Source organism: Telmatherina bonti, assembly GCF_933228915.1.
Source record: "Telmatherina bonti genome assembly, chromosome: 10".
NCBI lineage: Eukaryota > Metazoa > Chordata > Actinopteri > Atheriniformes > Telmatherinidae > Telmatherina > Telmatherina bonti.
The window spans coordinates 32,592,313-32,606,550 of record NC_136628.1 but is presented as its reverse complement, the minus strand read 5'-3'; the positions used below and the strand labels follow the sequence as shown (position 1 = coordinate 32,606,550).

The 14,238-nt window shown below is 43.2% G+C and overlaps 1 protein-coding gene across 1 annotated transcript in view; it reads left to right on the top strand.

The window, feature by feature from the left end:
• Nucleotides 1-1,574: 1,574 nt before the first annotated feature.
• The window catches only part of LOC306761450 (RNA-binding protein Nova-1-like), a gene marked incomplete at both ends in the record, with an annotated part of 29,779 nt that continues 17,115 nt past the window's right edge, over nucleotides 1,575-14,238 (top strand). Inside the window, 2 exons of the mRNA XM_079247613.1 lie at nucleotides 1,575-1,755; nucleotides 8,578-8,721. Of these exons, the coding sequence (XP_079103739.1) occupies nucleotides 1,575-1,755; nucleotides 8,578-8,721 (325 nt within the window). The remainder of the gene's footprint in view (nucleotides 1,756-8,577; nucleotides 8,722-14,238) is intronic.

Sequence of the window (14,238 nt, the reverse complement as noted above, 5' to 3'; positions counted from 1 at the left end):
CAGGACCAACTGCAGTCCCAAATGGTTTGATGATAAAACAAAGAGGAGGGAGGCAGAGAGAAAACATTTCTTCTAAATGTGACACTGTTGGCTAACAAAGGCAAGGCAAAGCAAGTTTATTTGTATCGCAGTTTAACAACAGGGTGATCCTAAGGCTTTACAGACATTAAAACATCTGAATATAAGAAGCATACTTTAAAATTAAAACTAGAATGAAAGAAAATATTAAATAAAATTAGATAAAAACTCTTAAAATCATGATAATTTCCAACAAAGACATGGAAGGAATGCAGCATTATGAGTCTGCAAGAAGACATCCTGAACATCTGCTGCTGTCAGACTGGTCAAGCAGACCTGTCCTGCAGTTCTTTTCAATCTGGACATATCATGGTGAACAACAGGAAAACACAGAACTGTTGTGAGTTTTTTTTTTCCTCAAAAAATAAACCTGTTACATCACTATAATTTGTTTTATTTCACACATGGCACTGCACAACCTCAACATCACAACAAAACTGGGGGAAAAAAAAGAAGCAAAAAACAGATTTTCCCCTCAGGATATCAAAAAGCATTTTCATTTAATTTAATTTAATTTAATACATGTAAAATTTAAAAACACTTAGAATAAGCTTAAAAAATGCAGTCTTTGCTGATGATGTGGACTAGTTTATTAAATATGTACAGTAAAATACAGAAAATAAACTCATTTGGATTTTTACATGTTTCTGCTTTTTCATTCATATTAAAGAAAAATATTTATTTGAAAATGAACAGCAGAGAAAATTATTAAAATCAAATAAAACGTTTAAAGTATGGCTCAAAACTTTAATACAGTACAGAAATATAACAACTAATGTTGGATGTTTGGATGTTTTTTCAGCGAAAGATGAAAAAAAAATTAAACATACACTAAAACAAATAATAGTATGTTTAAAGCAAGTTGACTTAAAGCAACTTAAGCAGGATCTTGCTTGTTTTTGTTGTTGAGGCCGTGGTTTGGCCGGTCAGTGGCACTGTGGTCCTCTGTGGAGCCCCCAAACTCCATCCATCCCCTCCTGCAGGACACAAAGGCGACAATAACAACAGCTGCACTCATCACACCGGGCTGAACGGGGGAAGATGGCGTGAAGAGAAGTTCAGAAAGCCTTCTCTCTGCCTGTGGCCCCTGGTGGCAGGTCTGCTCGCACCGTGGTTCCTCTTTCCTTTCGGGTTTGTTTCTGCGCGTCAACAATACAGCAGCGTGCTGGTGGAGAGGCTGCGCGCGCGGTAAAGCAGCGCGTTTCTCTCAATGGCTTTTTATATTTAGCTCCGAGAGAGAGAGAGAGAGAGAGAGAGAGAGAGAGAGGGAGAGAGAGAGAGGGGGGAGAGAGAGGACGAGAGCAGCAGCGGAGAGAAGAGACCCTGTTCCCCGGTGTTGTCTAACCATTTGATCCCTCTGAGACCGTCTCCGGATCCCAAAACTCGCGGTTTCCAGGCTATGTGGTGGTGAAGGCGCTGCGGGTGTGTGTGTGTGTGTGTGTGTGTCAGTCAGAGAGAGAAGAGGCGAGCAGAGCTAATTTATCTCCGGTGGAAAGATGATGATGGCCGGTGGTGGTGGTGGTGGAGCAGCCGTGGACCACAACGGGATTTACTCCAACCCTGACCTCCACAGCCTGCAGCAGGCCCACATGGACACCGACAACCCGGACTCCCGCAAGAGACCGCTGGAAACTCCGGCTGAGGAGGCCGGCTGCACCAAACGCACCAACACTGGAGGTAAGAAACACAAGAATGAGCCCAAAAGCTGCTGTAGAAATGTCTGCGTGGACGTGTCTTCAAATAGAAGCAGTGCTGCCTCCACGCAGCACCTGTGCGCTTGGCACTTAGGAAGACTCACCGTGTTTATGGCTGCTCGCTTCACCCCAGCAGCCTGATAGTGGACGGCCTCCTCAGGTCAGCTTTTGAATTTGAACCCACTTACCTTTCTGCTCCACATCTGGAGCTGGAGGTGTGCCGTGGAGTAGAGAAAGTGACGCTTTGCATTGTTAATCTGACTTTCTTGTAGACACATCCTTTCTTGTTCTTTGGCCAAATGCATTTTTGTCTGAGTAAGAAGGAGGAGGAAAGCTGTTGTTGATCGATAGCAGGTGCTAAAACAGTAGAGACTGCAGTCTTTAACCCTCCCCCCCCCCCCCCCATCACCTTATGGTGAATCATATGAATCAAAACATCTTGCTCAAGCTGTGGATTGTGTCACTTTCACAGCTCGCTTTACAAGCTGAAGCAGTTTCCTTAAACTTTATTCTGTGCAGTGTCACAATAAACCTATGTTTGAATATTCCAGGCAAGGATGGGTGTGAAAAAGCACTGTTTATTTTTTATAAATAAAGATGTTTGCGTGAGATTTTTGCAGCATATGATTAATGCAGAGACTCTTACACAGTTTAGTTTACAGCACACGTGTTAAAGGTAAGCTTTGCAGGAAAACCAACAGGTGACAATTCATGCAAACCCTTAAGGGTGCACAATCATCACCACTTGTAGCCTAGATCCTTATCCAACTCCGGTTATTTATAGTTTGCACGGTGAGGCAGATCTCAGCATCTGTTTGGTATTTTCTTCATGGCTGTTATGATGTTTCTCATTAGGTTTGTGTTATGCTGGAATTACAGTTCTGAAACACCAGAATTACAATTAAAAACTTGCAGATAGGTTTGTTTTTAAGCAGGTATTTAATGTTCTGTGTTTACAGAAGAAAATGTCTTCATATAACATGAAGTAAGAGTGAGAATAAGGGTGCATAAAACTAGAGAGAAGATGTGGAGAAGCTGCGTTTGTTATTTGTCAGTAAGATGTCGGACAGCAGCAGAGAGGATGATGGCTGATTCCTGCTGCTGTACGTCTTATTTCAGCGTGTGACTGTTATGGTCTGCAGCTCACGGGGAACACTCTCTCAACAACTTAATGTTAATTAGATGTCTGCAGAGAATAGGCCGTTCTTTCACCAGATGTTGCTGAATTCTCTGTCTCTGTGTCTCAGACACCCACCCGTTCAGTGACGGCAGCATTATATCCTCTTTCTGACAGCATGAGCGAATCTCTGCTGCACCTCACTGCGCCTCAGAAATGAATTTTCAGTAAAAACAGAAAAAGGAATCCTCATACCACCAGACAGTATTTTAGAACATGCTCAGACCCCATATGTCTTCCATTAACACCTCTAAAACCAGTCCAGAACCAGGAGATCACATGGTGTTCTTGCCTATTGCAGAGTTTTCACCACTTCTCCGTCAGACAGACACTTCGCTGGGATTTTCCCGTCCAATATCCGCGCAGATACGAGTCTTTGATAGTGTGAGATTACATTTGAAGCAAATTCAAAACTGCAGAAAAAGAGTCTTGTTTCAATTCTTTGCAGCTGCAACATTGACAGAGCGTTGATTTCTGAAGAGAGTTCCTCGTTTTCAGCAAATAGCTGATCTTTTAATCAAGGAAAACAATGTGCAGATCTATGAGCTCAGACCTCTTCATCATGTTTAGAGAAGGAGCCTGACACTGGGGTGGGTGGGATATGAGCAGAGAGGCTTGTACACACATGAACCGTTTTCCAGTCAATCACTGGGCAAACAGACATGAAGACAGGCCACCGTGCATGTTCACTGTTGGGATTATTTCAGAATCGCCCGTCAACTCAGCATGCACGTCTTTGTATTGCGGGAAGGACCAGCAGAGCATGCTAACTCCACAAAGACCAGTATGTTTGACCCAGAAGCGGCAATGCTGATAATGATGCCCTAAATCAGAAAATATCCATTTAAGATTGCTGATATTTAAACAGTTCATGATTTGATCTCCAGAAAAATAATATGCATACTCTTAATTTACTATAAAAAGTAGCTTTTGCCTCCCAGCAGCCTGTCTGGGATGCGTCCCACCTCTTGCCCTGTGACAACTGAGGCAGGCGAGGACAGAAAATAGATGGAAAGATCACTTGTGCTTATCTATTTATTGTGCTTCAAAGAGGTTCGAATGACTTAAAGTGTCTCCAAATGAAATCTCACAGAGTCTTGGCCTTTCACACAATCCTACAGGGAGAAGGGATAAACATATGTTTAAGCCTTCGGCTTATGAAGTTACTAAAAATGAGCATTTATTAAATAGTTGATCTTAATAGTGTGACCGTACCTGGCCTCTATCAAATGCATGAAACAGTATTTTGACCCAATGTAATTTAGTTTTCTTATAATTTATGCAGCCATGTTAGCCTACAGCTTGTCTGGCAGTAGTGTTAGACAGCCTGATAATCGTCAGCCATCCCTGTAATCACCAGCCCCTTGACTACGTCTGATATTGATCACGTTATTCCTACCGAACTGATCATTAACATGACTGGCAGTTACAACAAAGAGAAGAAAGCCTTGTGCTCTTTCAAAGCCGAGCCCCTCGATGTGCATTAGGAGCCGCGGACACTGAATGAGGGAAATTACTCTTCTTTTATCAGCGCTGCCCTTCTCTCTCCACAAAATGAACATCTTTCATTTAATTTCTCTTTTCTTTCTAGTTACACACACGCCGAGCCCATGTTGCTGGCAAGCATGCACCTTCCAAAGAAGGTTGTGTGCTCGGGGATTAGGTATGATCTCGTTATGTTGCTAATGGAAAGGCTGGCACAGGAATGTGAGCTGTGTTTTTTAATTTTTTTTTCCCCCGATTTTTTTTTTTTTTTTTTTTTTTTGGTGGGAAGGACACAGGTGCCCTTGCAGAGCTATGTGACGTGAGTGGACTGTGAATTTGCCAGGTGGCAGTGAAAGAGAGAAAGAGGGGAGCGATAGAAATAAAGACAGAGAGAAAAGGAGAGATAAATAGACCCTTAGAGAGAGAGAGAGAGAGAGTGGAGTCCACAGGGGAGCTGTGTCTATATAGTAGAGCACTTCTCAGTTGAATGAGACTGTTAGAATTTTCTGGAAGGCTTTGCTTCTGAAAAAAGCCAAATCGGTGCTGCGATGTTGAGGTTTGATTTGTGGATTAAACGAGTCAGGATCTAAAGAAAAAGGGAGTTCTTCTATTTTTTTTTTGCAGGTTCCCTGGAAAGCAATATTAAATCTATCTGGACCCACCAACCCCCTCCCAGTACCCTTCCTCCCCCTCCAGCATTCACACTTAATGTCCAAGTACTTTGCAGTTTTAACACACAGTCACTTAAGATACCTCTCGGTGTAAGATTTATAGGCGTAGTGATTGGCTTCATCACCCCCCTCCACCATTCTGCGGCACTGCCATTTGCAATGGTTGATGAGCCCCTCCGCCCTCTCAAACATGGCCGTCTAAGGGATTGGGGGTGGGGGGAGAGGAGGAGGAAAGGAGGATGGGTGGCGTAAGGCACGCTGTCTCAGATCACTCCTCCTCCACCTCCTTCATCATCTGCTTGTGTTATCCGCGCACCTTTTCAGCCACTATTGAAGGTCATTCCGCAAGCGTCCTCATTCAGCGCCCGAACCCCGCTCCCCCTCAGCCACTTCACCTTTGTCACTTTTCACTAGAAAAGAGTGGGTGAATGGCCTGCCGTACTTTATAGTGCTGCGTCAAAAGAGGCGGGGTAGGGGGAGAAAATTCAATTTTTTGGGACCGGCTTCAAGGGGGCGGGGACATGACGTGCCGGAGAGAGGAGGCCACCCATTGGCCCAGAGAGGTGTCAGTCCTGCGCGCTGCTGCAGACGGACAGGCCACTCGATGAATATGGATGAGAGCAGTGAAAAGGGTGATGCGGCAGGGAAGACCCCCCCCCCTTCAAACCGATGCAGGCTTGAACAATGCGTGCCGTCTTTCACTGAAAACACTGAGAGCCTGCATTAGCATTTTCTCAGACAATTGAGGCTCTGGCCAGCTGCAGGCATGGCTCGGATGCTGCGGTGAAATCTCTTTTTCTGCACTCACTGATGAATAAGACCTCGGTGAAAAAGGTTGACTGGCCGCATTCCTCAACACTACCATTGCACCTATGCCTAGGCTAATGTTCAGATCCCTTTTAGAGATTGTACCCCGGCATTGATGGCGATCTGACAGAGGACTTGAGAAGCAGCAGATCTCAGAATGGGTAAGCTTCAAAACTCTTTTTGTCTGACTTGTTGAATTTATCCGTCATGCTAGACCGATGCGTAGTTTCATACATCTGTAGGCCGTTTGTTCATTATTGCTCGTTTTCGTTCCATCGTCCTTGCTCCCTGACAGGAGCAGGTTAGTCCATTGAAATGCAGAATGGGTACTTGGAAGGGTTGTGAGAAGGAGGGAGGACGGTCACAAGGCATTTCCTCCTGACCCACCCCCCTCGAGTGACTTAACTAAACACATTTGGCTCAGAGACCATGTCTCTCCTCCAAGCCATCCTTCCAGGACTGGAAGCAAGGGTTTGAACTAACACCCCACTGGCTCAGCTTCCCAATGTGCCCCACTGCTCCCGTTCCCTGGCGACAGATTGCCATGTTTACTCTACCACATGACGCCATTAAAACCTGTTACTGTGATCTCAGACACTAGGACGGAATTAATTATTGACTAATGACAGCAAACGTGGCTGTGAGGGCGATGGAGGGAATCTTAGTGGCTTCCTCCCCTGCTGGCTTTACTCCGGCTGAAGATGAACAGAAAGTTACGCAGTGGGTTTGGGCTCGTCTGCCAACAACAGGTCGTTGGTTTATTGGGATCCTGTAATCAGCATCAGATGAATTTCATGGTGTGTGTGTGTGTGTGTGTGTGTGTGTGTGTGTGTGTGTGTACGGTATCAGATACATGGCGAAAGAAGTGAGGACCGAAAAGCTTTTTTTTTTTTTTTTTTGGCGACCGTGTATGATTGCTGCTTTTTTCCACCAAGGTCATTTTATGTTTTTACGTTGGGAGAAAAGCGGAGAGCCGATTGCAATATTGAACAATAATCTGAAAATCTAAAAGCAATAAAATCAGGAAATAAGATGAATTCTGAGACTGATTTTCTATTTCTTAAAGAAAAACCCAGATTTTGACACATTTAGCAGCTTTAGTTGATGTTGTTATAGGATGCACTCTGGGATTTTGGATTATCTCAGCAAGTTATTCCATCTCTGAAGTGATATTACATCAACATTCATGTCACTGAATAGGTGTATATTTGTCAGAGAAACTGGTTAGGGGTGACATGCATGGGAAAAAAAACATGCCTATGCCTGAATGGAACATGAGAGGCATATTAATGCAATAAGCAGAAGAGCTAACATGTGGGCTGTGAAATTCCCTCATGTCACAGTGCCATGTTCATTCACATCTGAATCTAATGAGTGCATTACTGAGGCAACAGGTTGGGCTCAGCCCACCTCCATCCTCTTGTCTCCATCGCACCGGTCAAGCACTTGACATCAAGACACAACAACAACAAAAAAAAAAAACCACGGTGACATGGCGACAGACCCCCGCGGCTGCAGCAACTGACAGTGAAAATCTGTCACACGCCACACTCCAGAAATGGCGAAAGAAATCTCGTCATCTAAAGGTGGACAGCGGCTTGTTACATCTCTGCCCGCTCCACTGACGTCACCCTTTTGGCAGCTGAAAGGGATCGAACATGACGTCATTGCATCCAGATCAGCATGCAGAGGAGATTATTTTGTTGTACGCATCTGTATCACAACTTCATCAAGATGATATTTGGAATTCATTGACTCATTGGGTGAGTCAATGAATTCTGCCACATATCCACAGATATCAGATTTTCATGTGCTGTTTGCCGGTAATTTAATTACTTCTTGATTCAATCTCCATGTGTGGTTGATTGCTTTTTCTTAGACTGCGCACTCGGACTGATCAGGTTTGCTTGGACACACACTTTACCCACTGCAGTGTTGATTAATTCCTAAATGAGATTGGGGAAGAAGGAACCATGTTTGGCTGCAAATTCTTCAAACTTTTGTGCTGTCAATAACCGACCGCTTCAAGCCACTCTAAACCACAAACGCTTCCTCCAAAATTAGACCATTTTGGCAGGATACCCTTTGAGCAAATCTGCAGGATTGGTTCCCATATGTTCTCCGCATGTTGGTTAATTACAAAGGATAATTCTGCATTAGCGTTCATGAACTACTGGGATTGTGAGTTCATGTGTTTACGTCTCGTCCTCAGAGTGTAACTTTTCTTTTTCCTTACACCCAGATCCATTTTTACTGTCTTTTGATTTACGTCTAAGAGAGGATTAGTAACATTGAGCTCGGTTGGATATTTATTCAGAGATTTCTAAAACTCCTTGAAAATGGTTAAAATTAGACCTCTGCAAGCTGGAAAGGAGGTCATCATTTACTCCACTAGAAATCTGGGACAGGACACAGAACATGCCACCAATCTCTTTCAGAATGCAAAGCACTGGGAGCTACACAAACTCCATCTTTAACTCTGCAAACAAACACCTTCACCAGAGGAGTATAGATGCATGTCAAAGCGTTGTGTTTCCATTAAAGCTTTTTTTTTTCTTGCTGGTGGAGGGTAATGGGGGTTGGGTACTTGTATGAACTACATGACAATGTGTGGAGCTGCTGAACATGATGTGGCCTTTTCCCACTTTGTGTGTCTCTTCCCCAGAGGAGGGTGAGTACTTCCTGAAGGTGCTGATCCCCAGCTATGCAGCCGGCTCTATAATTGGCAAGGGTGGCCAGACCATCGTACAACTGCAGAAAGAGACGGGTGCCACCATTAAGCTGTCCAAATCCAAAGACTTTTACCCAGGTAAGAATGAGCACTTGGTAAATTAGCTTGATGGCTGAAAAGGCCTAAAAGCTGTACTATATAAACGTGTTGAGACACTCCTCATTTCTAGAGATTTTCTGTTCAAGCACTCAGACTTTCTTGTGGTCTTTTGGTCTTGAGAAACAGTTCTCCAGGCTTTCCGTGGGTATTGCGCAGTTTATTTTTCACGGTTTTGGAAATTGGCGGCTTTTTCACCCATTTATGATGGAATTATGAGCCATTCAAGCATTTTAAGGGACAAAACTCAAAGGATGAATTGTTGTAATTGCACTTAACAGAAATTAGCAAAGAACCCATTTTAAATTCTATCCTTTTATTTGCAGCTATTTATAAAAGAAATTTGTCCCCATTTCTTTAGTTGCAAAAGAACAAAATGCCAAAGAAAACGTAGTTTACGGACCAAGTGTTGTATTGTTGCTCAGCAAAGTGATTCCTAAAGAGCTATTTATACATATATCAGCATGAGGTGCACTGAATGATTTAAAATGAATCAAGAAACCGGACAAGTGGAGGACAAAACAGATAAACAGGATCTGATGTCCAAAAGAAATAGGGAAAAATCCACCAAATTAGTGGAAACAAGACCAAAGAGAAGCATCTGAACCTTTAGTTTATCCGTAATCATAACCAAAGCCTTGTGGCGCCCATGGAAGGGTCACTGTTAAGACGCCATTGTTAAGGAAGGAAAACGGGAAGAAGAGGCTGAAGAACTGGACTGAAAATCAGTAGCAACAGGTTTCATGGAGGGAATGGGATGCAAAGGAGAGCTTCGGATTATCCTTCAGGAAGTCTGGAGAACAATTCCTGAACACTACGTAGAGAAGTTAGAATAAAGAGGGTTGAGACTGCGTTGAACAATGTCAGAGCAGCTTTGTTGTTCAATGCAGTCTCAGCCCTCTTTATTACAACTTATTCACATAGTAGTTCAGGAAATTGTTTTTAATTATTATAATGACATACTTTTATCAACGATTTTCTGATTTATATAGAAAGAAATGAAAATTCTTTACATCACAGACATGGTTTTGCCCGTCAGCCAGTTGAGGGAACAATCCTCCGACGTTTGATATTTATTTTGTTTTAATTTTGCCACTAATATTTACAGTCTATATTAATCAGGCAAAAATCATAAACACGGCACAGTTAACCGTACTACTACGCTCGATGCTGCAGCTGTCAGACGTTGAATTCCAGTCTTTTAGATTCTTCTTTGCCTTTTTTTTTGCTGTTAAATAAAGCTACTTAAAACAAACAGAAGGTGCTTGCCGGCTGTAAGAGTGACGCGACATTCAGCACATGGTAGATGTTGCTATGTGACAATCATCAGGTTTCCAAGACATCCAGCAATTTCACTTCAAGGTCGCAGCATTTACAGTATGACAATACAAAAGCCACCTCACATTTCTGAGGAAGGGAAAAAAAAAAAAAAAAGCTGCTAGGTGGCCATTTTATACCCCTTGTGCAACTTCTGTGGTGCAGAGGACTTGCAGGCATGCGTCCAAAGCAATAATTGCGCTGGAGTGTCACTCAGACCTGGCAACGGGAAAGATGCTCATGCAGCTCAGTGACCCCTCACATATAGCGGTCATAGCCAAACTGTCTTATTCTTAAAACACACAACGGCTGAGTTGTAGAGGAGCCTCGCTGTTTGTCCTTCATGCCTCAGAGGAGGCTCTAACCTGCTGAAAATAACAGGTGCTGAGCGTCTCGCTCATTATTAGGTCCAGATGTTTTCTGTGATAACTGATGCAGGCAGATAACCCAGTGTAGTCGACTTTTCTTTTTTTTTTTTTTTTTTTTAATATTTCACACATTTATAAAATTGCCTCTGAAGATAAGAATTAGGTGGCGGTAATTTAAAGCGCTGGATGTGAATTTGAGATATACGCCAGATGTTTCCAAACACCCCGATTGCTTTTACCATCTAATACCATAATGCTGCAGAGACAAAAACACGGTTCTCCGCAAAGCAATTTCCTTTGTAATCTAGCTGCTTTGAGTAGTGAATCTGTCCCGTGACCTCTGCTGCGTCTGCCGTGAAAGAAAAGAACATTGCTTATAAGGAAAAACACACTGCATTTTAAACTTGGTCTCTTTTTCTTGGAGTCACATGTGATATATTGGACAGACCGAACAGTGGCAAAGATTTACTGGGAGCACTGGGAGAGGAAAAGAAGGATGTGCAAGCAAATATTTTTCCTTTAGTTTGTCTTCCGCCATGTTTCTCATGTTCAGAGGGCTCGGCTCCAGGTTTTGCACACAGGAGACCCGCCGTGTTTAAGGAAATGACTTGTTTCTGCAGAATAAAGGAGAAGCACAATATGTATCCTAATTTCTTATGTCAGATTGTGGATGTGTTCGTGGGCTGCCACCTGCTCTGCCCATCCCCCTAGCCATTATTGTGATGAGTGAGAAGTGTAGTTCAGGGAAAGGGTGCTGGCAAGAATTTGATTGGACAGTTGTTCTGGCCCACACGGGTAAAATGAAACAACTGTTATCATACGTTGCACAATGTCTGCGAGAACTGCTTTTGGGGAAGTTGCTGAACGCTGAAGTTTGCTGTCTTAAGTGAGCAGTTTGATGAAATTTGTAAAAAGGCTTGTCCTGGATCTGCTGAGATTTGGGCTAACGCAATGCGCTCGCACAACACAAATCACGCTTGTATTTCTCGTGCAGCAGGCTGAGCACACTCATGTCAGCCCACTAGAAAAAAATCAAGAGACAACAACCAGTGCAGCCATTTTCTTCTGCAATTTCTCTGCGATGGCTCAGTCTGAGTATCCCACCCTCCTCCCGTCCCCCAGCCGTCACAGGGGCACAAATGAAAGCATGAATTCAAAGTCTTAATGGGGGGAACTGCACAACTGAGTCCTGCTGTGACTGAGATGGATGAGTGATAGTGAAGGGTGTGGATGATGCATGATTGTATGAGAATGAGGGGACAGGGGGGCAGGCCCAGAAATAGCCTGTTTCAATCTCTCTCTGTGGACATGACCCCTCTCCCAGCTGTACTCAAGCTGCTGTAACAGACGCCAAGTTTCCTCTTTCCTTCTCCGCGCTCATTGTTTTGCTCAGATTTGATTCCTGGTAGTTAAGAGAGTTAGAGCCAGAAACGGTGACATCATACCTCCAAAAAAAAAAATTTTCAAGCTTGCTTCCTACACATAGCTGCTGCCTTTGATTTACTTTTATTATCATGCTTCAGCCTGTCTTAACATTTGTACTGCTAAGTTACCGGAGACCCTATAAACACAGCACACTATGCATTCACCCACTTGCAATGTGCATTCAGCACATATCACGCCTACGTACACCTACTTACACACATCCGAATACTTAAGCAGCTGCAAAGAAAGAAAGCCGCGGGAGTTCATGACTTCAACTTAAACTTGGAAAGAAAACTTCAAACCTTTTTGCTTTGTGCTGCTTGCCACCAGCCAGATATTCGTATTGGGTTACAAAGTACAGCACAAACAGATGAAGTTGTTGCAATGCCATAGAAACACGGGTGTAAGTTTCCATGATCCGCCTGGATGTTATCAACTGTAACGGTTAAGTTAGGGAACACAACCCATAGTAGGGAGGTATATCCTCTGAAAACAGCTGGAAAAACTCTGCTTAAGCTGAATTACCATCTGTAGCATACATTGCTGCTCCCTTCTGGATCACCTTTTGCCTGGGATGACATCATAGATGGGGATTTCAAACTGACTGAAACAAGAGCCTTTACTTCCCCACATTACATGTCTCCAGTGAATCGCACAACTTTGATCAGAAACAGTTGTTACTGTGTTGTACTCTTGTTCTGCTGCTCTGCTTTATCATGCTAATGTGTTGTTGTAGAGAGGAAGACTCCGCTGACCTGATCTGCAAGCACATTATTTGCAATCCGCTGCAAGTAAAAAGCTGCTGCAGGGTTTTTATGTGATTGGCAAAGGTCAGTCGATTAAAGGAATACGCCACCAATTTTAAGTCCAAAGATCCAATCGAAGGCATCGCATTAGAGCGAGGTCTTCTCACTCTGAATCCAGATCTGTCAGTGTGGGCACCTCTAAGGGTTGTTTCAGTTCATTTCTATAACACTGTATAACACCAAATAGTCACCCCAGGAATTTTGCTTTTAATTTTACTGCTGACACCACTATTTTCAGGCTACTGCTAAAAAAAAGAAAAAAAGGCCCATCAGCTAATTTCTCTGAGACAGAAAACTTGTACAGTAAAGTGATGTCAACCATCTGATCTTCACTGTGAGCGAGATGGTTTTAGATACTATATCAGTGGTACATTGATTAGATGTATCACTCTTATAAATATTTCAGTACCTATTTAGATAGAGATATTTCAACACCTTCAGCTGGAGGGTCCATGTTAAAGGTTTTTGGTTCCCCTCTACGACAGAAGGTACGTTTTTCACATTGTGGGTGTTTGGTGTGGATCAAAGGATTATAATTTCGTTTTACGAGGCTGTAAAATGGACCGTGTTGGAGAGCTTAGTCAGATAAGGGATGTCAGCGCGGTTTGCCAATCTCACAGCACCAGTAAAAAGTTGGCGAGCTCGTCCCCTCCAGTCATTTTATGAGCAGTCTGTTCTGAGACAAGCTCAGGATATTGACTGACCCGTCACATATCCTCAACACAACTAGGAGCTTCTGCTGCCTGTCAGTTTTTCCTGTTTCTATTGAACTTTTGACCAAATATGTATCAGCTCAGGGAACTGTGTGATCATTTTATTGTGTTTTAACAGAGTTTTTGGAGTGTGCTTATATTTATTTATTTTCTTTTTTGTGTCTTGTCCAGCATTAAAGCAAGCAGAATGATGGTCTGGATGCTGTTCTGCTGAGCAAATTTACTTTGCCAAGCGGCGCTTTACTGGTATAATTATCTCCATGATTTTCTGGATTCTTATTTATTTCTCTATTTATTTTGCGTAATTGTTTGTAATACAGAGTTTCTACTGCTGGACCGGAGAGGATAGAAGAGAGACAGAAAGCCAAAGGGAAAGAGAAAGAAGAGAAAACACTGAATAGAGAAAGAGAAAAAGAGAGAGATAAAGAGAGAAAGAAAGAAAAAACAGACATATGCACACATATACATCCATACGCATTCGCCTATATAACCACATATACATACACACACACATATACACAAACAAGCCAACCTTAGATTCATACTCCCCCTGCGGAGGACTAAGCTATCAACTGTCAGGAGCATCAAAAACTATCAAGTTAAATATAAATGAGAGACAAAGAAAACTAGCTGCTGTTAGTTGATAAACCTGCAGACGACTCAGTGACTGTGTCACATGCAGAACATACAGAGTGGAACGTGTTCAGAGAAGACTGATCATGCCAATGTGACCCCGCCCACACAAAGGCAAGAGGGAGGCCAGGAGGACCCAGAGACCTGGGCGGCCGGCAGCCACCCCTAAACACAGACTCCAACCGCCCCAAGTGCTTTTATTTGATGCGAGATTGCATGGACATTAGATACTATTTG